Below are 27831 nucleotides of genomic sequence, written 5' to 3' on the forward strand. Positions count from 1 at the left end.
AAATGCAGTGCCATGGCATTCAAACATAGATTTTATAGTAATATTATTTCTTATAAATTTTTTGAAATAAAACTTTTATTAATGTGGCACGCTCTTGTGGAAATTAACCGTTAATCAGCAACATACCCCCTTCAAGAAAGCGTCCAGCTGTGCTTCGTACCATTTTCCATCTGGTGGATATAATGCTTGGATGCGGTGACCAGGTTTCTACCAAAATAAGCAAAACAATTTTAATAGCCCAAACAGATGTTATGCAGATTAAAAATTGATGCAAAAGATGCCTGATGTTTTTAGGTTTTTCAGCAAATCCGTGTTCCTACCTCCCATTACTAAAATTCTATGAAGCAGTAATATTTTATCTCTTGCGATATTCTTCTACAAAATTGAAACATAGATTTTAAAGCTTCAGCAATTTAAAGGATTTCATTTACTCCAGTCACTTACTTATGACTCAGCCTCTAGTTTAAATCCGTATCAAATTACGACTAAAATGCATCAACTTGTTAATTACAATGAAAATAATACATTATCATAACTTTATACTGCCCTAAGCAAGCAAAACGCCCTATCTGACAAGTTTTTCAAAATTCACTTTTTTGTGCTTATATGTAATTTAGGTTGAGATCTAACATGTCTCAAAATTTCATATGTCTGAGACCACCAGAAATAGCACTTTTCACAATGTGCAAAACGCCCTATCCACATTTACCACATATAAAGTGGCAATCAAAGATCTCTATCTGCAGATACAGCGTTTTGATTGGCCTGAACATACACAAAGTTGGACATTATGAGCAGCATTATGTAGTCAAAGAGTATATAAACAAAGGAAGCGAAACTGAAGCATATATATTTGGTTGTTTTAAGGCAGCTCATACAAGCTAGTGCACTTCTAAGTGCTCATCTTATTGCTATATTTTTTATCATAATATATTTATTATGACAGGACGATATCTAAGTGACAAAAGTCTCGATTTAAAGATCCGACTCAGAGATTTGATGAAAAATTTGTTTTAATTACATGTCCATTGGAAGGTTTTGCTTTTTTAAAATACTGACATTATTGCACTCAGTTGTTTGCTCTAAATTATTTTCAATAAAAGCGTTTGATCTTTTTTAAACTACTATTTTACTTACTCCTTTCATTTCATGACATCAGGTTTGAAGGATACCTAGATCTTTGATCATCTCTTAACTTTTGAGCTAAATATGGCTATTACAGGGCTTTAATCCATGTGTTGACTGGATGAGTAATGGGAATTGCAACATATATCATTTTGTTGACTAATTGCGGGTTAATATCAGAATTTAAACTTGTAATCCTTTGATAATCCAGTCATGGCAAATGGTCTTGTGGCAAACTAACAATGAGAAACCAGTCCAATTATGCAATCAAAAGGCCCTATCTGCAGTGATAATGCGTTTTGATTGCCTAGTGCCAGCTTAGTAAATTGTCAATTTAAGCAAACAAAATGCCCTAAGTGAAATAACTCCTTTGATTTTAAAGTTTCACGAAAAAAAAATTCGGTAAAGATTGTTGGATATCTCACCATAATAAATAAAAAAACAACTAAAATACTGCTAATACTGATGCCAGGCTCGACCAAAACGCGTTTGTGCTTGTGCTGAACAATTTACAAATATCAAGATACAGCGTTTTGCTTGCTCAGGGCAGTGAAGTATAGGCTACTAATAATTCTGCCTGTTTGGTGCTATCAATCAGCTAACACTACTAATCAGAATAAAAAGCATCCATAATTATTTTAATGCTTTTTAAAAAGTTACAAAAGTTAGGAGCATCGACAGAGTCACAGATATTCATCAATTGCTGGCTACCGTGCTATATGTTACCATAACTATTTTAATGTGTTTCGGTTAATCTCACAAAGCTACCCTCGTGTATAATTACAAAGTTATCATTTTATGAAAATTAGTAATAATTTCATTCTTTTAGCATTATAAAGTTGGGGTTTCTTGACCTTTTTAACTTGACAATATTACGATCTTGCAATTAAGGCAGTAAAATCCAAATCCAAATTAGCTGCGAAAACCTATGCATTGTTGTTTGCCGTCGCAATTTGATGACATGAGTAAGTTGCTTTGATATAGTATTTAAAGTGGCTCGCCCTACAGGTCAAAAATGGTCACTACCGGTCTAACCTTTTGCATTGGTATTGAGGCGAAGTAAAATCATTTTTCATGATGCTTTTTCACCATAATATGGTACAATTAATTCAATGACAAAATTGGCAAAAGTAATATAAAACAATTGTGACAAACAAATATACCAATTGTGACATGATTCGTCTGTTCTTCTGCTGCTGCAAAACCCTAAATGGCTAGACGCGTGAAAAAAGCAAAATGTTTAGCGGCTACAATCTCGCTAGAAGGTTGAACTTATGTGATAAGTCTTTAGGTTGTGTAGGAGTGAGAGGTTGGCTTGTTTCTTACAATCTATTTAATCAATTGACTAGCATGCAAGAAGATAGCAAGCCATGCCACATTAGGAGAATGAGTCACTTTAAGCACAAACCACAATAGCATAAGTACATAGGTCATTTCTGCTAGTGAGAAGACCTTGGAGAATAAGACCACATTATGCAATTCTGTGAAGATTTTATTACTGCAGTTATACTTGTGCTGCAATACTTCTAATAGAGTGAAAAGCAAATGAGCTGCCCAACCACAACCTCCTTCATTATAAAGTTACAAAGAATAGGAATAACAACAATAGCTTTCATTCGGAGGCTGAGGCTATTGAGAAGTAGAAAGTGAATTAGCTAAGCAGGCAATAGTAGAACACACATAATAAGAGCATAGGCATCATGATTGACGTGTATGCAGGCAATGAATTTATGTACAATTTCACTACCAAATTTTTTAGTAAAGCTAGACACCTTTGGCTAAAGAGTGCTAGCTATAGGTCAAAACAAGCCAGTGACAAATCTCATGTTATGCATCCTTGTTTGGACACTTTATTTCTAAAGTGTTTAATGCATTGGAAGTTTAACATAAAAGTGTGCCAAGAATGCACAAAGAACATTGACAGCAATAACTGCATAGTACTGACAGCAATAACTGAATAGAACATGATGTTTAATTAAAATGTAACATAAAAATAAACGTTTTATTTTGTTTTGGTAAGCTTGCAGCAAAAATGTTTGCTGTGCACATAAAATATTGTTTTGCTCCAAATACTTTACAAACAAGTAATAATAACTTTATTGATGCAAATTGTACTGAAATTATATTTGCTACGAGCACCAATGGAAGTCAAAATAAGTAATATAATTCTTACAGACCTTTTAAAAACAATGGCCTTTGCTGCTGCAGAAAAGTGAGTAGACCCATAGGAAGAGAAGTATATGTTCTTATACTGCTAAAACTACCTTTGGTTCAGAAATTAGATTTGAAAAGAGCAATGAATTATTATAAGCATTGGCAAAATGTTTGGGATGGATAGGAAACAAAGCTGGGTATTGCACATGCTGGTAATTTAGCTAATGTAAATAGATTTCCTACACTACCTAATTGAAAGCATCAATGCAAAATCTAAATACATGTAAATACTTACTAGCCATAGTACAGAGTGACCGTTTAATGTTTGTCAACATAACATCCGTACCGCTTTGAGCATCTTAAAATTATATTAAAGTTGCTTTCATTATGAGCTCCCTTTGACATTTTAAAGTATTAAAATGGGCAAATACAAGTTGCATTTTCAGAGAACTTTTAAATTCAAGTCAGATGCCACAAAAAGTTCCTGAGTTGTTTGTAGTATATTCTAAAAGTGCTAACACTACATTTGTTTTCAATTTTAAAGTTGACACAAATAATTGAGCAAATTATGTAGCTTATTAGTAAAACTTTTGTTAACATCAGCAAACAAACTGCATACATGCTGCCCGATACCGAAGGCCAAAAATAATAATATGTATTGCTATTTATATTTTAACCAATAGTTTTGCAGTTTTGTTATTGTATAGCAATTTGTATAAAACCTACTGTATTTCAGGTTTGAGTAACTATGAGTTTTAGTAGTGTTCTGGCCCTTCCTATTGCGTGTTTTCAACATTTTGAGGTAATATTTAAAAGCCATGAGTTGAATTGCGCAACTTCAGCAGCATCTTATACATATATATCATTTGCCAAACTCATTGTCTTGAATCATCAAAGTTCACTAAATCATTCAAAAGGAAATACATACACTTTTATCTCTAATTCTGTTATAGCTTTACCCTTTTACTGCCACCCATGTACAAACTAAGCTACCGGCCTACCGCCAGCCATTTCACCGAAAATTGCCAATTTAGCTTCATGATATGTACATGAAGCATGTATACAATTTTGTTTCAACTTCAAAGTTTATCTAGAAACTTTTTGTAATATATTTTATTTTGCTAAAAAGTTAACATATAGTGCTATGCAAAAATCAATGTACCTTCACTTTGTGCATTGCTAAAGCTATGTGAAGCTACAATCGCTACGAAGCTAAAACGATGCTCTACAATGTCCCTTACACTTAAAAAACTATTATTTTCACTATCATCAGAGTCACTGCTGCTACTTTAATTATCTGTGTAATCACAAAAATCTGAATTTGAATTGGCTATAGTGTCATCAACATACATGTAAGTAATTATATGTTTTCTGACTTGCGCGATACTTAACAAAACTTACACAAAAATGTCCATTTTTATTTTGGAAATTCTCAATAAAAAATTTGAAACTGCTTTGTTATCTTAGACTAATCTATTAGAGAAATATTCGAACCACACTGACAATACCATCAAAGTTTTAAAATCATCCGTTATGTTTTTAACGGATAATAAAATTAGGTGACCACGCAATTGTTGGAAAATTCGCAAAAATGTGCATACGGCAGTTGCTGATAGATTTAGCATAAATTTGCATACGGTAGGGTAAGAGTAAAAACCAACAAAATATTTGTCAATCTCCTGCCTCTAAACATGATATCTCAAATCTGATAATTACTCTCAGTGTTGACTGAGTAACTAAAAGTGGTAATGAGTAACCATGGAAAACTATTCATTTTATATAATTATGCAAGTGCTCAGCAATTGCAACCATGACTCATAAAAACTAAGAAGAGCAATACTAAATCTCTTTGCTATGCTACATTCCTTTGATTGGTTTGCGCTATTTGTATTATGTAATCTGCCAATAATAGATTAATAGAACACAAAAGTGGCATAATGGTTTATGTAAGCGTTTGAAATAATACAATGCCTGTAAAAATTGACAACTTTTCTTACTGAAGCTATGGCTATATCAAATTATCACACTAATTTTTGGCTCCCATGTATAATGTGCTAGTTGACAGCAACTTATTGCAATATCGCATACCTTTAATTTTATGTCTGCAAATCAGTCTTTGGTGTGGGCCATCAATGCTTCTCAGCCAGCAGTTATCTATAACTAATTGATTAATTTGATTATGAAGCGTCATTGATTATTTGCAACTATACAAAGAAAAACTAATTTTGGGCATGCTGTTACATTCTTACGTCAGGTATACATTTGCTAGTTACAGTAAAACTTTGTACAGTATATTTTGTGTTGGTGAATTTAAAGTTTTGCTTATCATAGTAACTTTGCCAAAACGTCAAACATTACTACATTTCAAAATACAACCATACTGATATAATGTTTTATAGTTTGTAATCTATACTTATGTACATGTTAAAAAATATTATAAAATTCGGTAGATGAAACCTTGATTATTTTGACATATTTTTTATGCAAACCAACGTGTAATTAGCAACATACCTTTTCTAGAAAAGAACATCCAACTTTGTCTAATACTCTCTGCCATCTGATGAATATACTGGCATTAATGCTTACCAAGTTTCTAAAAAAATGAATAGATAATTCAAATAGCATAAACAGATATACAAACCAAAATGAATGCAAAATACACATTTTAGTTCACTGGTTAGGTTTTTTGGCAAACTTGAATGTCTGCCTCCTACTACTGAAGCTCTATAAAACAGCTAAGCTCTTAATTACTACACAATTACTACACAAGATTCAAACTAAATACTAAAAGTTTTAAAATTCAAAGGCCGCATATACACCACTTACTTGCTTATGCCTATGCATGTACTACTATTACTTACAAAATCATAACTGAAATACGCAAACTCTCACTATTCATGATAACAATAATACAATTACATAATGATCATGATATTCTAACAACAGTTTTGACTGTTGGTAGAACCACATTAATAACTTTACTTATCATTATAAAAAAAGCATCAAAAATTATTATATTAATAACTGAAAATAGATTAATGTTAGAGAATTAACTGATTCACTAAAATAACTATTGATTGTCAGCTGGCGTGTCTGTGTTGATGTTACAAAACCGAACATTCGTGTAACAATAATAAAGTCCAAAATTAGGATTTTACAAAAAGTTTCGATATTCTCCTTTATGGTATTATAATGCTGAACTTTCTTGACTTTTCTATGCAGAACAATATCAGCAGTTGGATGACATAAACAGGAGTAAAAAAATATATATCAAACGTGTTTTATGCTACATTCCTTAAAAATTATAATAATTGAAACATACTTTTTTCACGCTAGTCCTATTTCTTTATTAAATAAAATTTATACTGCTTTTCTACAACTGTATGTTTCAAGTAAATAAACTGTAAATTGACTAAAATAACATGAACAACTTACCAAATGTGACGTGCTCCCTTACATGTAGTTATTCCGCTGCTACCAAGCTCTAGTAGACTACATGGGTGAAGAACTAATAGTCCTAACAGCCACAGCAACATTATAACAGCCACATCTCGCTAGCTGTTATATACTGTGGTTATACTTTTGCCACTTTATTTCAATAAATTTAAAAAATCAATTCTTCGACTAAAAAACCATCTCTCAGGTATTGCATTCGGATGAAAAGTTTCAAAAAAAGATTTATTTTGTGGCTGGATGCAACGGCAGCAAAAATATGAATTGTACTGATTATACACTTATTTAAACTTTTACTACAGCCATGCTTAAACATCAGTGGAAACCATAATGTGCAATTATTGTGAATTTTCACAAAAAAGAGCAGATCAATGAGAAACCGTGCAAAAAAAGGGAGTGCTTAAATGACAGTCTTGAAAACCATAAAGAGGGTCAGCAAATAAATTGTAATATATTGTAGTTTGTTAATATACAACTTTATTTCCCAAATCTAATAAAGCTATCATGAATATTAGCAAAACTGACTGTATCCGACATAGCTGCTAATTCCTTGTATTGGCTGATGATTAGTCATAAGCTTATTGCAATATGTTTTTAAATAGATTGTGCTATTAACTGAAACGATACCAAAACACTTAAAAGTAAGAATATTTTAAAATTGATATATGCCTCCTAGTTCCATATATAAGAGCCTCCTAGAGTTTGTAATTTATTGATAGAAAATTACACATTTTTGTTGGAGTTGTCTCCTCTTTTCCATATATATGAATATAGATATATAAGGCAATTATGGGAATCATGTTTAAAATACTTCTATAGGGTTGTTAAGCACTATAAACACTGCTAGAATTAGGAGGCTCCCTGGACGCCTCCTAATTTTTCAGAGCCTCCTAACATGGATTATATATTGATAGAAGCCTCCTAGTTGGGAAATATAGTTCTATATATATATATATATATATATATATATATATATATATATATATATATATATATATATATAGATATATATATATATATAGATATATATATATACATATATATATATACATGTACATGTATGTATATATGTATGTATATATGTATATATATGTATATTACACAGCAGCTTGCCATTTTACTTCTAATATTGCATTTCTCCTATTGCAGGGAGAGATAAACATACCATCTTTTCCTTTCATTGTTGCTGTTTGTTGTACATAATATCACCCAGTACATTACAGCTACCATTGCAGCTACCATTGCAGTTCTCCTACTGCACTGCAGTGCCATTTGACTGCTAATATTGCATTTCTCACCCAGCAGTACTCTTTCTTTTTCCATTATCACTTTGGTCGTGGGCTGTATGACAGTGGAAATTCTAGTTGTTAATATTTTTATTGAAAATTATGCCTAAATATGTATCCTATCAACATTGTCAAGTAAATGTTTCACAATGAACAGACAACTACTTGATTAGTTAATAACATGACTAGACAACTCCCATACCTTCCTGAATTAAAAAGTTCTGAGCACTGATACAGGCTTGACCAGCATTTCTAAACTTGCAGCCTTTGATATCCGGTATAGCCTTTTTGAGGTTAGCAGAGTCAAAGAGTATGAGAGGAGCAAGACCTCCGAGTTCTAGACTTAATTTTTTTATCTGAGGAGCACAGTCTTTCATCAGTATCTGCAATATAATAGTGAATAGTCCATCACACGAAGATCACATAATCACAAAATATATACTTATTAGCTGACAAAAACACAACAACTACTATAAATATGTCAAAATGTAATAAAGTTAAACAAATTTCTTTACTCTGAACTTATCAGTGATGGGATCAATAACAAAAAAATAGAAAACTCTAGCATGAATACGAGAATTAAATTTATATGGAAAGGTAATGTTATATATTACCTATATATTATATATAGGTAATATTACTGTTGTAATATTTTTGTTCACTATTATATATTTTCTATGTAAACAGGGAAAACATCTCCCTGGCACTCATTAGGTGAATTATATACTGTATTGGTCAATATACAAAATTGAATAAACTATTAAAAAAAGGTTAGGGTTATAGTATAGACAGTCTTCATATCACTATCTAGATATTATATCATATGGACAGTCTTCATATCACTATCTAGATATTATATCATATGGACAGTCTTCATATCACTATCTAGATATTATATCATATGGACAGTCTTCATATCACTATCTAGATATTATGATATCATATGGACAGTCTTCATATCACTATCTAGATATTATAATATCATATAGACAGTCTTCATATCACTATCTAGATATTATATCATATGAACAGTCTTCATATCACTATCTAGATATTATATCATATGGACAGTCTTCATATCACTATCTAGATATTATATCATATGGACAGTCTTCATATCACTATCTAGATATTATGATATCATATGGACAGTCTTCATATCACTATCTAGATATTATAATATCATATAGACAGTCTTCATATCATTATCTAGATATTATGATATCATATGGACAGTCTTCATATCACTATCTAGATATTATAATATCATATATACAGTCTTCATATCACTATCTAGATATTATAATATCATATAGACAGTCTTCATATCACTATCTATATATTATGATACCATATGGACAGTCTTCATATCACTATCTAGATATTATGATATCATATAGACAGTCTTCATATCACTATCTAGATATTATGATATCATATGGACAGTCTTCATATCACTATCTATATATTATGATATCATATAGACAGTCTTCATATCACTATCTAGATATTATGATACCATATAGACAGTCTTCATATCACTATCTAGATATTATGATATCATATAGACAGTCTTCATATTACTATCTAGAAATTATGATATCATATGGACAGTCTTCATATCACTATCTAGATATTATGATACCATATAGACAGTCTTCATATCACTATCTAGATATTATGATACCATATAGACAGTCTTCATATCACTATTTAGATATTATGATATCATATAGACAGTCTTCATATCACTATCTAGATATTATGGTATCATATGGACAGTCTTCATATCACTATCTAGATATTATGATACCATATAGACAGTCTTCATATCACTATCTAGATATTATGATACCATATAGACAGTCTTCATATCACTATCTAGATATTATGATATCATATAGACAGTCTTCATATCACTATCTAGATATTATGATATCATATAGACAGTCTTCATATCACTATCTAGATATTATGATATCATATAGACAGTCTTCATATCACTATCTAGATATTATGATATCATATGGACAGTCTTCATATCACTATCTATATATTATGATATCATATAGACAGTCTTCATATCACTATCTAGATATTATGATATCATATAGACAGTCTTCATATCACTATCTAGATATTATGATATCATATAGACAGTCTTCATATTACTATCTAGAAATTATGATATCATATGGACAGTCTTCATATCACTATCTAGATATTATGATACCATATAGACAGTCTTCATATCACTATCTAGATATTATGATACCATATAGACAGTCTTCATATCACTATTTAGATATTATGATATCATATAGACAGTCTTCATATCACTGTCTAGATATTATGGTATCATATGGACAGTCTTCATATCACTATCTAGATATTATGATACCATATAGACAGTCTTCATATCACTATCTAGATATTATGATACCATATAGACAGTCTTCATATCACTATCTAGATATTATGATATTATATAGACAGTCTTCATATCACTATCTAGATATTATGATATCATATAGACAGTCTTCATATCACTATCTAGATATTATGATATCATATAGACAGTCTTCATATCACTATCTAGATATTATGATATCATATGGACAGTCTTCATATCACTATCTATATATTATGATATCATATAGACAGTCTTCATATCACTATCTAGATATTATGATACCATATAGACAGTCTTCATATCACTATCTAGATATTATGATATCATATAGACAGTCTTCATATCACTATCTAGATATTATGATATCATATAGACAGTCTTCATATTACTATCTAGAAATTATGATATCATATGGACAGTCTTCATATCACTATCTAGATATTATGATACCATATAGACAGTCTTCATATCACTATCTAGATATTATAATACCATATAGACAGTCTTCATATCACTATTTAGATATTATGATATCATATAGACAGTCTTCATATCACTGTCTAGATATTATGGTATCATATGGACAGTCTTCATATCACTATCTAGATATTATGATACCATATAGACAGTCTTCATATCACTATCTAGATATTATGATACCATATAGACAGTCTTCATATCACTATCTAGATATTATGATATCATATAGACAGTCTTCATATCACTATCTAGATATTATGATATCATATAGACAGTCTTCATATTACTATCTAGATATTATGATATCATATAGACCAGACATGTCCAATGTCCGGTCCGCGGGCCAAATGCGGCCCAGGGTCAATTTTTATCCAGCCCGCAGTTTCTGTCATAAAATCAATCACGTTTTGCCCGCCTGTAGAATCAACCCTTTGAACCCAAACGGCCGATTTTGCAGCATTGCGTAGAGTGTGTCAAAATTCCTAACGGCTGGAATTCTGGCATTCACATGACTTTTTTTACAAAAGCAGTTTTTAAGTAACAGTGTAAACCAACTAGATTAATTCTTGTACAGGATGTTTGATCAGAAATGTCTCATCCATTTGTAACAGTTTTCAAATATCTTCATTTCCTTCGAGTTAATGACAAATTTTATTAGAACAGTATCGCGAAAAAATTGATACGACTCGTTTGTTGGTAAGTCATGGATGATTGTTATGCAAATAAAGAATTTATGATACTAACTATAATTTTCCTCTATATTTTGAGTCATAAAATGTTGACGAACATGTGCTCAATGGATATGATGCTACTGTAAATGTTTTTACGAGCTTTTTTTAAATCATGCAAACTGTTATAGTTTTGGCCCGAATAATGGGGCCGCACTGTTTTTTTCTGTTTGATAACATTTGATGTGGGTTGCTCAACCTTTTTACTAATACCAAATATTATTGTATTATGAGCATTTTTAGTTAAATTTAATAAAAGTTTAAAAACGTAGAATCGTTGGACAGATTGCTTAGGGTTACTGGCACTACTGAAAAAAAACGACCAGGGTTCAAAGGGTTAATAAATTGGGCAAAAGCGCTGTTACCTGCGTGTTAAACATTTAAAAATCCACTCAACATTTATAGTTACTGTCATATTTTAATAAGCCCTGCACTTGTTGATATGCCTATTACTTGTTCATTTTTCTGTAATTGTGTTTGAAACTTCTATAAATATTAAACTGCCATAGTGAGATATTGTTTAACGTTTCAAATGTAGTTTGTACCCAAAAGTACAATTACTTCTGTTCAACTGTTACAAACAGTTGGTGTTAAAAAGTGAAGTTAAGTGATTATTAAATTTCAATTATGATGTTCATGCAATTTTGATATGCATGTTTCAAACGAACCAAAACGCATGCTTGAGATAGCTGAAATTAAAATAAAAAAGCAAATATGAAACACAGATTGGCTGAGTAAAATTTATTCAAATTAGTTGCTGTTATATGTAAAAAATGTCGGCCAAGGTTGGCCCCCTACATTTTTAACACGCCAAATCTGGCCCCCTTTGCAAAAAGTTTGGACACCCCTGATATAGGCAGTCTTCATATAGCTGTTTATATACATGTATTATGATATCATATAGACAGTCTTTATACCAGTGCTTACTTATAGAAAACTAAATTTTTACTCAAGTTTAGATGTTGCAAGGCCTTTTAAAACAAGTTTGTTTTGAAATACACAGCTTGGATATGTTGAAAATCTACATTTGCTACATTCAATTCAATTTTTCATAATCCTAATACACGATACATTTTACTTTTGAACAGTAGAAAATACTACGATGATTTGTCCTAAATACACTTGGCTTTCAAGTAAGCTGTCCTCGTTGTCCTAAATACAACTCGGCCAGCAAACTGTCCTCATTGCCCTAAATACAACTCAGCCACCAAGCTGTCCTCGTTGTTCTAAATACAACTCGGCCAGCAAGCTGTCCTCGTTGTCCTAAATACAACTCGACCAGCAAGCTGTCCTCGTTGTCCTATATACAACTTGACCAGCAGGCTGTCCTCGTTGTCCTAAATACAACTCGGCCAGCAAGCTGTCCTTGTTGTCCTAAGTATAATTTGACCAAAAGGAAAGTTGTCCTAAATACAATTTAAGTTTACCCACTGACTGTTCAAACCTAGTTTGCTAACATATATACAAACTTGATCTACTCCCAACCTATCTTATTCATGAGTATGAATGACACTGTACACTTTTGATCCCATCAGCTTAAAATTATTCAAATTTCAGGAATTAAAAAGATTCAAATATAAACTGCCTAACCACTGAGGGCTTCAAGTTCACAAGCAAGAAAACAACCTACCCGACCAACTTCAGTAGACCCAGTGAGCGATATTGTGGAGACTCGCGGGTCAGAGCAAAATAGAGAACCAATATCAGCCACATTCTTTCGGCTGCAGGATATGACATTGACGACTCCCTTGGGTATACCGGCTCTGTCAGCCAACTGCAGGCATAATTATCTGGTTAAACAAATGATCTCTTCCGGGCTAAACAGCATCACACTTGATGTTGCAAAATTCCAAAACAAAACAGGGTTTATTTTTAAATATCCAGCCACAGAAAAATTTCAATACCGTCATACCTCAACATATGCGTGTCCTAACCTACGAGAAACTGGAGATACAACAACAACTGCGAGCAGAATTTTCTTTGGCGGAAACGATACAAATTTAAGATACAAGCATACAAAACGGTTCTCGAGATGGCCGCTAAGTGGTCAAGTGTGCGAAAGGAGAACAGGTGTGAGAACAGCATCACTCGGTCCATCTCGTCGAATCAGTTTGAAAAAGTTTAAAAAAACAGGCCAAAGGTTAAGGTGAAAGTGAGTCTGAATACGAAGCAAAAAGTGTCAACTGGAAAATAATAAAACATAAACATATTAATAATATAATAATATATAATAATAATATATAATAATAATGATATAATAATAATATATAATAATAATAATAGAACACAAAATTAGAATGAAGTTTAGTGTAACATAAAGACCAATTTTTTTCAAATGTAAGTAAATTTAGCTTAGTAAGCTAAATTCATTTCAATTAAATTTAATCTTTGTGTTATGTTACATACCCTAGGACACTTATGTATTCGCCTCATCTAACTTTCGCGTTTTCGCCGAGTCATCCTCTCGCGAAAATTTCATGTGCGAAACTAAACTATCATAACGAACGAGCGAAAACGCGGAATTAAATAGCTTTGTTCATTGATAGTCCAAGAAACAAATGGCAGCAAGCAATCAAATTGCATTATCGATTTCGGCCACACAATTCTACCTACGGTTTACAATTACAAACTAGTCCCAATTTGAAAAAAATTTTCTTACCGGTGAACCGAACCTAAGGAATCTACTTATGTTTGCTCCACTGCATTTACTTTCACATCACTATATTTTCGCACTTATCAGAGCTGCGAAATTAAGTTGCAGCAAAATTTTATTCTGTATGCTACTCACGAAACTAAATACTAGCGAAATATAAGTGTCCTAGGGTAGCGTCACAAAAGTGTGACTTCAAGTCTCTCTCAGACCTCCTTTAGCGGCTACTGTTGGTCTCTAAGGTAAGAACTCTATGCAGTAGTGTACACGCATAATAATGTTACATTTTACTGCAGACCATAATCGCTAGATAGGTAATTGTTATTTTTGTGCATAGGTGGTGAATTAAAACAACCGAAAACACATTTTTCCATCGTAATATCCTGTTTTTAGGTGGCGTTACAGAGGGTGGAAACAGATTAATTTGTATTTAGTTATTAGGTACAAGAATTATATTGTATTAGTTTTGCGATACGAGAGAACTGACATACGAGCTCGGTCCCTGAAAGCATTAAGCTCCTATGTTGTGGTATGACTGTATGCTGGTTTGAGAGCTACATAAAACACTTTTAACCATGTCCACCACCAGCCATCAGCATGATTAAAAAAGTCAAGACTAAAGTTTAACAAGAAGTCTTTTCTTCTTTGACAATTGTATACCTGTGGTCTCGAATGATTTTAGCTGAAATATCGCTTGCAGTTGTCCAGGCCCATATTCCCTAAGGCGGCTGGCAGGCTGAGCCACCCCAACTTTTTAGGATTTTTCGGCGGTCAAGTACAGTCAAACTCGAATAACTCGCCCTCGAATAAAATGTAAAATTTTATCTCGAACACATGACTAACTCGAACGGATTTGTTTGGTCCATTCCCAAGCAATGATAAATTGCTTTAGATAACTCGACCTCAACATCATTAACTCATACAGTTATATGCCCAACTAAACGACTACGGAGATGGTTTTTATCGCTGTAGACTATCACTTCATTCCAAGCCATGGAGATAAACATCAACTTTTAGTAGTTCTTAGGCTTCATTATTATAATCATTGGCAAAATATTCTTGTTAATGACTTTTATAAAGGTTTGCAAAAAGTGAAGTTTTACCAAAAAGCCGCTTGGCAATGGCCGAAAGTGTGGAAACCTTCGGATGAACTTAAAATAAAATCGGCAAAATTGATTTTTGTTGAAACGCTCAAAAGAAAAATATGTTTTTTTCTGAGCGTTTTAACTGCGGTGAAGTTTAGCATATTTTAATCTGAAAACAACCTGGCAGTCACATCGCCTAAAACAGACAAATCTCAAATACCGGTAATAGAAAATATTTATACTTTTCGATAAAATTTTTTAAAACTTTACATTAGAGGCTCGGTTGAGGCCGTACATGAAAGAAACCTGTTGAGGGGAGCTTACACCGCCCCCTCCAAACCCCCAGATGTTCATAACTAGCTGCCTAACATTGGCCGCCCCAACTTGAAACTAGGGAATACAGGCCTGCAGCTGTCACCAGGCTACGTTGAATTGAGGTTGTTTAGAGGCAAATTGCTTAGTATATTAAAATAATCTTCCTAATATGATCTCTCTAACAATGAACAAAACACTTCAGTAACTTTTTTAGACAGTAATTCAGTAACAAAAGCCTTCCTATCATTCAAACGATTTTTATCGTTGAAACACAATGAGATCAAACAGAAATTAAAAAAATGCATGCAAAGATCCATCGATGGTTTGTCTTGCAAGCCAAGTTGGTACTTCTATGTTTCTGTGAAAAGGATTTGCATGCAAATGTGAATCAATGGAACAGTGTAGCAACTAACCTCAGCCATGGCCATTGGTGTATAAGGGGTGTCTTCTGGAGTCTTAACAACCACAGTGCAGCCGACAGCAAGAGCTGGAGCTGCCTTGCGAGCCAACATAGCTGGCGGAAAATTCCACTAAACGTAAACAACAAAAGTGGCATACAAGATTGGAGTTGATCGTCTTATCTAGGCCAAATATTTCTGCCAAATCGTTAAGTTGATGTCCTTGACAGTGATAGCAGACAAATTTTCAAATGAACACAGATTCAGCCTAAATTTTATTCTATGGTGCGTATTAAATAGCATTTCATAGAATTAAATATGTGGATCTATAGAATAAATACAATAAACCCTACTGAGTGGAAAACAAAGTAAAAAATACAGAGCAACAACTAAATGTATATGCACTTGCATTACTGAAACTTACACACACATGAAATCTTTTTTAATTGTTTGCTAAAAAAATATTATAACATTGCCAATAAAAAGAATAGCGAACGTTACAGTTATTATTTGTCTAAGGATTACTAGTCAGAACCTGTCTGCATGTTTAGTTGTTACAAATAAGCCCAACTGCAAGCTGTATTCTAGTACAGAACATGTTCAACTCAACGAGTCTATGAGAATACCCACTGGTATGATCAGGCCTGCAACTCCAACTGGTTGTTTCATTACGACAGCACGCTTGTTTGCTGGACTGGCAGGAATTGTCTCTCCATAGACTCTCTTTGCCTCTTCGGCAAAAAACTCCATGAAGGAAGCAGCATACATCACTTCCCCACGAGCCTCAGCCAAAGGTTTACCCTGAACAAATGAGACAAGTCCAAGCGCGTTCAATGCATATGACTATACCATTAGCACTGCAACAACAGTGACATTTGATCAGACAAAATGAGATCACTAAGCTTTGAATGTACTAATGAGCAAAAGTGTATATTTTGACCTAAAGGCATATTTCACATAAGAAGAATTCAGTAGACAAATTGCAAGTTTGCAAAAACCAATGTAAGAAAACTAAAGGAGAAGTGCACTATGTGAAACTGAGTGCACTATGTGAAGATGAGTGCACTATGTGAAGAATGAGTGCACTATGTGAAGAATGAGTGCACTATGTGAAGAATGAGTGCACTATGTGAAGAATGAGTGCACTATGTGAAGAATGAGTGCACTATGTGAAGAATGAGTGCACTATGTGAAGAATGAGTGCACTATGTGAAGAATGAGTGCACTATGTGAAGAATGAGTGCACTATGTGAAGAATGAGTGCAATGTGTGAAGAATGAGTGCACTATGTGAAGAATGAGCGCACTATGTGAAGAATGAGTGCACTATGTGAAGAATGAGCGCACTATGTGAAGAATGAGCGCACTATGTGAAGAATGAGTGCACTATGTGAAGAATGAGCGCACTATGTGAAGAATGAGCGCACTATGTGAAGAATGAGTGCACTATGTGAAGAATGAGTGCACTATGTGAAGAATGAGTGCACTATGTGAAGAATGAGTGCACTATGTGAAGAATGAGTGCACTGTGTGAAGAATGAGTGCAATGTGATGAGTGCAATGAGATGAGTGCAATGAGATGAGTGCAATGAGATGAGTGCAATGTGATGAGTGCAATGTGATGAGTGCAATGAGATGAGTGCAATGAGATGAGTGCAATGTGATGAGTGCAATGTGATGAGTGCAATGTGATGAGTGCAATGTGATGAGTGCAATGTGAAGGAGAGCGCAATGTGAAGGAGAGTGCAATGTGATGAGTGCAATGTGATGAGTGCAATGTGAAGGAGAATGCAATGTGAAAATGAATGTAATGGGAATGCGATGTGAAACTGTGTGCAATGTGAAAATGAATGCAATGTGAAGGGGAATTGCAATGTAAAGACAAATGAAATGTGAAGGTGAGTGTAATAACAGTAATGACAGCAAAAAACAAAACTGTTACATACATTTTCCGAAGTAAGCAGGTCTCCCATTTCTGCTGCATTCTCCATCATCAACTCAAACCATTTCCGAAGATAAGCCCCACGTTCCTAGGCATCCAATAGAGGCATACATACATTAGATCTATCATCACAATTCAAAAATAAGACAAAGAAATGCAAAAATTCTACTATTCGCCTAAAAATAACAAAATAGCATGTGTTCCTCAAGACAGCACATTATCTGTTAAGTTTGTAAGGTTATAGCCTAGGTTATTGCTAATGCAATAACCTAAACTATTATCACCAGCTCTGCTCATTGATAAACAACCTTGCTAGTTAGGCTCCAAAGCATATTCGAAACGCTTCCTTCCAACCCTGATTTTTAATTTGGTTAGATGTTCATATCAATTCACTTTATACCAAAGTTGCTGATGATCAATGTTGGCTCCATCTGTCTGGCAGTAAGTTACTCATCATCTAATGAGCACACGTTTAGCTATACATTTTAGCCATTTGTGAAATCGATGATTTTTTTCAACTATATGTAGCCTTAGTTCCACATACGCTAGAATTCTTTACAAAACCTAGCCAATAAATAGTTAAAGGTTGACTTGCAACAAAATTTACATTACAGTTATTTGGTATCAGAAGATTCACCATGTCTTACTCGGTTGTGTTGTAGGTGCAAAATATGTGGAAATGTGATTACAAGCTCTTAAAAGCTCAGAAAACAAACAGTTAATTGCAGCCATCACGCAAACGCCGTAGGTTGGAATCTCTCAAAATTGGCTCAAACGGGATGTAGTTGAACAGATGTGCTCTTGTTTACACTTACATGCAACCTCAATCGTAAAAATATTTTCACAAATATACTTCATGCATCATCATCGTTGTAATGCTGTCACTTTGAGCACTGATATCTCTAAACCTACCGTAAAAACTCATTTAATTTTTTTAAATTTAGCTCGAAGGAGTGCAGATCATCCTCTGATGAACAGGAGGAGCCTGTTGGTCTCCTGTGATAGCTGAAAAATGCTGCAGAATATGTTCGCGGCATTTGGCAGGAAGTATGGGTCACATGATCAGATTACGACTAGATGATTAGACCAAGCTGAAACGGAACTGAAAAGTAGCGAGCATCTATATTTGATACGAGCTTTCCGGTAGAACCCGAGATGTTTGTCATAAATTAGTGCTACAAGACATTTTATATTGAGCCTTTTATTGGCCTTTCAATTCACGTGAGAACATACGTGACAAGACAATAATCACTTTGAGTTGAGTACGTCATCGAAATAAAGAGATTCCAACCTACAGCTTTTTCGTTTTGGCTGCGATTAACTGTTCGTTTTTGAGCTTTTAAGAGCTTGTAATCACATTTCCACATATTTTGCACCTACAACACAGCAGAGTAAGACATGGTGAATCTTTTGATACCAAATAACTGTAATGTGAACTAAGGGATTTCCAGTAGAACCCGAAGTGTCTGTCATAAACTAGTGCTACGAGCTGTTTTATGTTGCACCTATTATTGGCCCTTAACTTCACATGATCAAAATCAATAATTAAAATGTTTGAGTACATCATCGAAATAAATGGGATTCCAATCCACAGCGCTTTCGCTTTCATGATGGCTGCGATTAACTGTTCGTTTTTGAGCTTTTAAAGAGCTTGTAATCACATTTGTACATATTTTGCACCTACAACACAGCAGAGTAAGACATGGTGAACGTTTTGATACCAAATAACTGTAATGTGAGTTTTGTTGCAAGTAAACCTTTAACTCGGCTTACAATGGATTGACGCTCATAACTCCTCTTCTATTGCACATAAAACGGTCAATTGGACTTTGTCTCCCTTTTAATACAGAACGTTTGGTCTTTTGCTTATTGTAGTTAGTCATATAATAGGTAAGATCTTCACCACCCTAATAAAGCCTGTTCATAAAAAGGCACTGATAACCCCACTAGATGCCTCATTTGATTTTCCAAACACTCAGTAGTCCCTCGCTACTTCGCGACCCATTTTCGCAGTTTCAGTACTTGATGGTTGAAAATAAAAAGCATTGAAAAATACATAAATGTACATAGTTGAAATATATATATATATATATTTCTCAAGGTATGTCCGTGTGTATGTCGTATGTCTGTCTGCATTCCGGCTATAGCTATTATTAGAATAACTGCAGCTTGACAACAATGCTGATGCAATGTCATGGCGTACCGTCATTAGAAGCCTAGCAGCTTACTACAATTTTCCATTGGCAATGTGCCAGTCTAACAGCTTGAAAGTTACAGTTGTTGAACAAAGTTTTAAAACCCTTACAGTTGATTTCATTTTTCTCTTAATTTATTTAAACTACTCAAAACACTTCTCTCATGATATGTAGTTTGAAAGTTAGAATAGTAAATGTTGCTATATGTTAAATACAAATCAACTTTCTGTCCAGACTTTTTTATTACCCTGGCAACGCCGGGTAGCACAGTTAGTTAGATTATATAAACGTTTGACTTCCTTCTCACAACAAAATTAGTTAATCACAAGTATGAATATTTAGACCAGATGAAGTCGGAACTATGTCCGTACTATGTAGGTGTATTCAATCTCTGGCTTGAAATACTGGGACTGCGGTTGAAATATAAACTGAAAGTCAATCAAGATAACTTCAATTTATTTACTTATATAGGAAATAAGTACAACATGTTTAAAGAGCAGTTTAAATTTTCTGGTGTTAAAATTTGACTCATACGTATATTTTGAAAAAATAGTTTCCATTTCGGGATTTCCACTTATCGCAGGAGACGCCGGTCCACATTAACCGTGAAAAGTAGGGCATGAGTGTATAGCTCGCATCTAGGAACAGATAAATGACTTACAAATATAGCCTTTTTGAGGAACTCACAGTTTGAAAAAGAATAAACAACCCAAAGTGTTTTATTCTCAGAATTTGAAAGATTAAGCCTTTACCTTTCCTGTCTTTCGACTCCATTCAGGAAACGCTTTGTGTGCAGCTTCAATAGCAAGCTTTGTATCCTCGACATTCATATCACTCACCTCTCCAATCTCATTTCCATTAGCTGGGTTGTAAACTACAGAAAAAACAGTCAAGGTTAAATCGGGTTTATAAAATGCAAAACTTTGCAGAGACTTTCACATGACTGGAGAAGTTCATAATCATTACACACCTTTGGGTTACGACCATAGAGTTATCTCCCCCTAGAGTGATAACTACACAAGCGTTTCCGGTGCCACCAAGGAGCGTTTAGGCCACGCCCCTTTTTGTGCTAGTCAATCGTAGTGATTGACTAGATCAATAACATCAGCCATGAGAATAGTTAAACAAGGATCATGAATTTTCACAGTTAAGATGGTAATTAATGCTCATATTAAAGAAATGATGATTATAGTTTATTACTCTAATATATGCTTATTATTTAAAGCAATTCCATACCTACATGACTTGCAAAGGCACTGAATAGATAGTGTTAAGTAAGTGAGTTAATGCAACCAGTTACTCATAGATAAGATAGATAGTCACACTGGGGTTGTATTACGTTAGTGTGATGGGAAGCTAATCAACTGCCACCAAAACTGCTATTCACAAAAATCCTCCCACAATGCCTAAAAGAAATACAATACTCTCTCTCAGTTCAGCATTCTTCGCGTTTCATAAATGCTTGATATTGCGTGAGTGAAATGAAAATTAATAAAAAAGTAAAGGAAAGTGAAAACTTATTGTGCATTTTAGCGTATTATGTTATAATTGCTATAATCTTTAACTCATTATACGCATATAACTATATAACTACATATTTAACTTTAACTCATTAGCCGTGGGTCACAACCATAGCCATAAGCAGATCATAACCACTAAATACACTAAAATTACTGTAGGTAACAATAGTTACTTAAGTTAATATGGTATTTTGTTACTAATTTTTAATATGTACAGTATGTATAGAAAATTTTGTTTTTTATTCAGGAATTGTTTGCATTAAACAATTACTATGAGTTTCTGTACCCCTCTATATGACTCACGATGTCAACACCGAAACGAATTAATGTCGTATGTCTGTCGTATGTCGGGTCAATTGTATAGTAATGTTGAATGGCTGGGGCTAGTGTATAGCAAAAACTGTTGCAAATCTGTTTTTTGTCAAGACCAATTTAAGACTTCTCTACCTCAGACTGCCATTATGTTCACATGCTGCCGCTATGCATTTGGACCGCTACCTAAGCAATAGTACATGTGAGCATACATATACATCTCAGCATATATACTAAAAATATTTTAAATAGGATATTTTGATTTTTCAAGAACAGCCAAAGATGAGAAATTGTTTTGTGTAATATTGAAATTAGTTTAACACAAATTAAAACTTGCTGATATTTAATTTATTGCAATAATGATAGAATCTTGCTCATATTGACAGGCAGCAGCGCGCAATAACCAAACTACCTTAGCAATACACAATTTCACAAACGCAATACACACCTCAGCAATATTAGTAAACAACTAGTAAACAAACCTAAATACTTTGCACAATCAAGCTATTGGTTACAATAGCACCATACCAACAATCACACTGTAGTAAAATGGTTTTCATCAAAACGCTTAGATCATCTCAAACGAAGTCCTACAAAAGCCTTAAGCAAGAAAATGACAGTAATAATCAGACATAGATTTAAGCTGTTTTGGTTCTCTTATTTGCCAAGCTGATAGTCCTACTACCTTACTTACTACCAATTCTTGCTGAAACAGCGAGAATTCATGTTTAACACTGAGCAGCGCTGCTGCTCGTGCACAAGCATGTTGAATGATTAAAAATTGTTCCAGAAAAAAACTACCCCTGATTAGAATTAATTTGTTTTTCTAAAAATGAATTTCGCAAAATTCAAAGATGCTGCCCGTGTTTACCATTGCGAATTCTGTCTTAGTTGTTAATACCATCTAAAGGGCATGATCAATGGGTAAACATCATTGTTATATACGTAGACTGCATACGAGTTCAAAGGTCATCCATGAAGCTAATTACTGCCAATGCATAATTAAGAGCCACAGACTGAGATCTTTATAAATACTTTAATGGTTATGGACTACAATAACTCAGCCCTTTCCTTTTAAAAAAAGCTTTTGGTACATGATAAAATTTTCTATTGGATTCATTCAACAGTCATTGCATTAATGGCATTGTTTAATATAATATAATAATAATATAACAATGTTTGTGAGGTTGGGAGATACTTTATTACATGATCAGATTATGTCACTAGTAAGCGTTTTCTAGTTCGAATATTGTACTGACTAAAAACTAGTCTGAGATATATCGAATGGGTAAAATATTACGATTCGTGGCATGAGAAGACAAAAACCAATATTGTTTATGGATATGCACAAGAAGACAACTCCAAATTTATGAATATACATAAGAGTAAATGAATGCTTATAGCATATCCTATTTCACAATAAATCCATTTCCAACACTTTTACACGCATCCCTCAAAGTACATGAAGAGAATTGGAAGGTGTCTTTGATAACAACTAAATCGGTTTGCAAGAAGCGCATCCAATCATCTAGGAGAACTCCATGATAAAAAATGATTGCGCTATTTGCGCTTAGCTTGCGTACCTTTAAATGTTTTTCCAGAACAACTCGTCACAAACTCCCCATTCACGTAGGACCCTGATTTGAATAGACCAGGCATACTGGCAAGCGATCTCAGTTGACACTGAAAAACAAGAGTGAATACAGCTGATCGCTGACAACTAACCTTTCCCTATCTGAGGTTGTCAGGTCATCGCCTGCATCAGCAAATATGCACAGTTGATCACTGAAAACTCACCTTTCTCTATCTGAGGTTACGAGGTCATCTCCGGTATAAACAAATCTGCAAATGCTGAAATATTTTATCAGTATGAGAGCTGCCAACTACGCAAAAAAACTCTACAGTTACCTATGAAAACCTACAGTTACCTATGAAAACCTACAGTTACCTATGTCCTTTCAATCTCCTAGCAACATATTAGTTGAGTGCTGCATGCCTTGAATGCACTTGGATTGGCCAGATGCATGCAGGTTGAGTATTCATACACCATACTTTAAGATAAATGTGTGTAAACTTTAAGTAGATTTTATCAGAAAGTATCAGTATTTTTTATTATTTGCGATTGTTTCTGATATTTGAGGTGATCTGACTGCCAGGATGTTTCTAGATTAGAACCGACAAAACTTGATTGCGTTTCAAAAACTCAAAAGAAAAATATGTGTGCAATGATGTCTTTAGTTGATATCGTTGCTATAGTTAATATCATCTATTGCGTTCAAGTTGCGGCGCTCTGCATCTCTGATCTGTTGATCTCTTTACCACTATACACGCCATTAGCGCACTTTCGCTTCATCTGAACTTTTTCCGAGCGCGATCAAGTTTTATTGATCTTAATCTTGAAACATCATGGCAGCCAGACCACTCCGAACATCATATACGATCGCGAATGATAGAAAAAAAATTTTCTGATAAAATCCATGAAGATTTTATGCAAGTTTATTTTTAACACCTCCAATGGCACCCACAGGTGATCCGCTATGCTGTTCCAATGTGCTTGTGCATTAAACATTACTTAGATATCCTGGTTAATACTGTCAGCAATAGTCATAATTTTGCTTTTTGTAATGTTACCAAACTGATAAATCCAACCTAGCGCTATCCTTTCAGCAACAAGAAAATGGAAGCTGAAAGAGCTTTCCCTCATATTACGTAAACAATTCCATATAATGTAAAACACCAAGTCGGTGTAAGTTCTTAAACTTGAATTGAATAACAAGAATCCCAGTTAGCCCTAAAAATATAATTGGTTCTCTTGCCGCACTTGGATGAGAAAGCGCCGCACTTGGGAGAGAAAGCGCCGCACTTGGGAGAGAAAGCGCCGCACTTAGGAGAGAAAGCGCCGCACTTGGGAGAGAGAAAGCGCCGCACTTGGGAGAGAGAAAGCGCCGCACTTGGGAGAGAGAAAACGCCGCACTTGGGAGAGAGAAAACGCTGCACTTGGGAGAGAGAAAGCGCCGCATTTGGGAGAGAGAAACCGCTGCACTTGGGAGAGCGAAAGCGCCGCACTTGGGAGAGAGAAAGCGCCGCACTTGGGAGAGAAAGCGCCGCACTTGGGAGAGCAAGCGCCGCACTTGGGAGAGAGAAAGCACCGCACTTGAGAGAGAGAAAACGCCGCACTTGGGAGAGAGAAAACGCCGCACTTGGGAGAGAGAAAGCGCCGCACTTGGGAGAGAAAGCGCCGAACTTGGGAGAGAGAAAGCGCCGCACTTGGGAGAGAGAAAGCGCCGCACTTGGGAGAGAGAAAGCGCCGCACTTGGGAGAGAGACAGCGCCGCACTTGGGAGAGAGAAAGCGCCACACTTGGGAGAAAGAGAGCGCCGCACTTGGGAGAGAGAAAGCGCCGCACTTGGGAGAGAGAAAGCGCCGCACTTGGGAGAGAGAAAGCGCCGCACTTGGAGAGAGAAAACGCACTTGGGAGAGAGAAAGCGCCGCACTTGGGAGAGAGAAAGCGCTGCACTTGGGAGAGAAAGCAACATACATAAGGACTGAAGAGCATAATCAAAGGAAACTGCTGATTACAAACAGAACAGCTATTATAGGTTGCGGTAATGTACATGATTACTAGCGCCAAGTCACAGTAGGACTGTTGCATAATACCTGTTGATAACAAATATAGGCAGCAACCAGCAAGAGGTGTGCCACAATATCTTGATGAAACAGGAACTTACACCCAGGGTGCCACCAATAGGGTACCTGCCACTGCTGGCAGTTTGTGCCGACTGCAAATTTTGCTGAGCCACAGAAAGTCTTTTCAAAATTAATTATACTAGTGCAAGTCAATGCCGTGTTTATTTGCATGACATTACAACATATAAGGGAACCGCAGATACTACGGACGTGTTGCAAAAGGCAGTGGTGTCTTTCGTAACACACGTAGTAGTCATGAGGACAATAACTCCAATCTTTTGTTGAGAGTAAATTTTTCAAAGTGACACTGGTATTCACAGCATCCTAGCCGGGCGATTATTGGCACATCGGCAAGGTTATGTGAGCATAACATCGCAATCACATCACAATCACTAACTTTCGCTGGTTAAGATTGCTGCAAGGATCTTGCAGCAAATCATGCTATATATTCTCATCAGCATACATGCCTACATACACACAAGTGTCCCTAACTGGTGTCTAAATACATACAAATACACATCCCTGAGTTACCTTGTACACCCCTACTAGCGAGTAGGCATATTGAGTGGATCACACATATAAGAACACCTCAAGTTCACACTAGTAAGCATACTCTCATGTTTGCAAATGTCAGCATATTAATAAAAATGCATCTGTGAAATATTTGCATTAATTTGGTATGCATCTCACACTCTTTAACATAAAACAACACGGTATGCCATTCCACCCTTCACATCACAATATCTTTGAACATATTACCTTATACCAAATTTGCTCATTTCTGAATAATTTATGTTACAGGTCTCCAAATTAGTGCTGCACGATAAAACGATATTGCACGATAGGTGTCGATTTTGTGTAGGACGATTTCATTTTGGGGCAATTTGTAGGTCGATTCTGTAATCGGGTACATTCACATTTTCGATACCATATCAAGACGATAAATATGTGTTTAATTGCCAGAACCAACATCGGTTATCGCCGGCTTTCGCGACTCAATATCAGCATAGCATTAGTTCCTAAAAACTTATTTGCGAGCCTGCGGATTTCCTTTATCTTTGAGAATCCTCTAAAAATGGACCGGCGAAGTAGACAGAAAGTTTCTTAAATAAAGTTAGAGAGAAAAAACAACTCCTATTTTTTGTGTTTGGACACGATTATCGCCCTTTTATTTCTGTTTTTTGGTGAAACGTCCCAATAATCTATATCGAGAGAGCATAACTCCAAAGTTTCGATACTGAACGATATAGATAGCTTACAGGGCCAATATATCGTTTTAGCATAGGGTGTCATATCGTACAGCACTACTCCAAATCCTGCATAAACTAAGCCTTAAATATTTGGATTTATCCTTCCACAAACATGACAAGCATCATTTTCTATCTTGTGACACCAACATACTATATCCACCATCGTATGTTTCAGTTTATGAACTTTCTGTTACTACAACCTACAATTCACCATCTCAACTCCTCCGCAGTACTATTAGATTACCAACTTTTGAAACACGTTTGTTCAACTAACTCAATAAGTCTTGATTTCTGTTTTTCTATTTTTTCCATCTTTTAGCATGTAATGAAAAGCATAATTTTGTTGATAATTACCAAGGCAAATAATAAGTTATACAACCATACAAGTAAGCATATCCCTTATGCATACACGTGTGAGCACTAGTATATATCCTTACTGCACTTACCTGGTGTGAAGAAGAGTATAGATACTGCACACGACAAGCAGACACAGCTTTCGACACTAACCTAGCCAGTGCCATATGCCCGGCTCAATCAGCAGGCAATCTAGTCGTGTCGCTCTGCAAGTGACAGTGATTAAAATATAGCCAGGGTGCATGACTATTTATCAAAATAGGTTAAAAGGTCTCGTAAACAATCAAAACAGTACAGGCGACTGTCTAATTCTTTCCAGTTTTTAAAGTCGGAAGGAGGGTTTCAGCGACTGCAGATCATTTCAGGGGTGGATATTACCAGTGACCTTATAGGGTAGACTTATAGGGGAGTGACCTTAATGGGATTTTCTTAAATGGTTTAACTAGTTTATTGTAATATAAATGGTCATGATGGCAATAAAAAAAC

The 27831-nt window shown here is 34.8% G+C and overlaps 1 protein-coding gene across 1 annotated transcript in view; it reads right to left on the reverse strand.

Annotated features, from left to right (window-relative positions):
- LOC137386771 (glutarate-semialdehyde dehydrogenase-like) overlaps positions 1–27551 on the reverse strand; it is a 42129-nt gene extending 14578 nt beyond the window's left edge. The window contains exons 1-8 of the mRNA XM_068072911.1: positions 27438–27551; positions 23639–23738; positions 20976–21097; positions 18033–18116; positions 16718–16888; positions 16103–16219; positions 13270–13413; positions 8221–8401 (exon numbers count right to left, since the gene is read on the reverse strand). Of these exons, the coding sequence (XP_067929012.1) occupies positions 8221–8401; positions 13270–13413; positions 16103–16219; positions 16718–16888; positions 18033–18116; positions 20976–21097; positions 23639–23738; positions 27438–27512 (994 nt within the window). The 5' untranslated portion in view covers positions 27513–27551. The remainder of the gene's footprint in view (positions 1–8220; positions 8402–13269; positions 13414–16102; positions 16220–16717; positions 16889–18032; positions 18117–20975; positions 21098–23638; positions 23739–27437) is intronic.
- Positions 27552–27831: the final 280 nt, after the last annotated feature.

The sequence above is a fragment of the Watersipora subatra genome, chromosome 2 (genome assembly GCF_963576615.1).
Source record: "Watersipora subatra chromosome 2, tzWatSuba1.1, whole genome shotgun sequence".
NCBI lineage: Eukaryota > Metazoa > Bryozoa > Gymnolaemata > Cheilostomatida > Watersiporidae > Watersipora > Watersipora subatra.